Raw genomic sequence first — 282 nt, 5'->3', positions numbered from 1 at the left:
GGGATGGAGTCTTACCCCGGTGCCGTTGTCGCACACCACCACCTTGTTGCTCTCCATTCGAGCCGTCCTCCCTCGCCAACCTCCGGAGGGTGTGTTCGGCTTTTGGTTGAGGCCTCTCGATTGGTGAATTTTTTTTTTTCGAAAATGATCCAACACCTGTCCCATACCATACCATTGTTTTCTTGCCGTCGGATTGGCTATCCAAACGAATCCAGGCCGTTGGATCTTTAGACCGTCAGATTGATCGAGTATGATGTGACAACCAATGAATAGTGCCTTTTG

The 282-nt window shown here is 50.0% G+C and overlaps 1 protein-coding gene across 1 annotated transcript in view; it reads right to left on the bottom strand.

Annotated features, from left to right (window-relative positions):
- Positions 1–57, bottom strand: part of LOC119277650 (actin-related protein 2) — a 14,050-nt gene extending 13,993 nt beyond the window's left edge. The window contains exon 1 of the mRNA XM_037558936.1: positions 16–57. Within this exon, the coding sequence (XP_037414833.1) occupies positions 16–57 (42 nt within the window). The remainder of the gene's footprint in view (positions 1–15) is intronic.
- Positions 58–282: the final 225 nt, after the last annotated feature.

The sequence above is a fragment of the Triticum dicoccoides genome, chromosome 3B, assembly GCF_002162155.2.
Source record: "Triticum dicoccoides isolate Atlit2015 ecotype Zavitan chromosome 3B, WEW_v2.0, whole genome shotgun sequence".
Lineage (NCBI taxonomy): Eukaryota > Viridiplantae > Streptophyta > Magnoliopsida > Poales > Poaceae > Triticum > Triticum dicoccoides.
The sequence above is the reverse complement of the archived record's forward strand: the minus strand, read 5'-3'. Positions and strand labels throughout refer to the sequence as shown.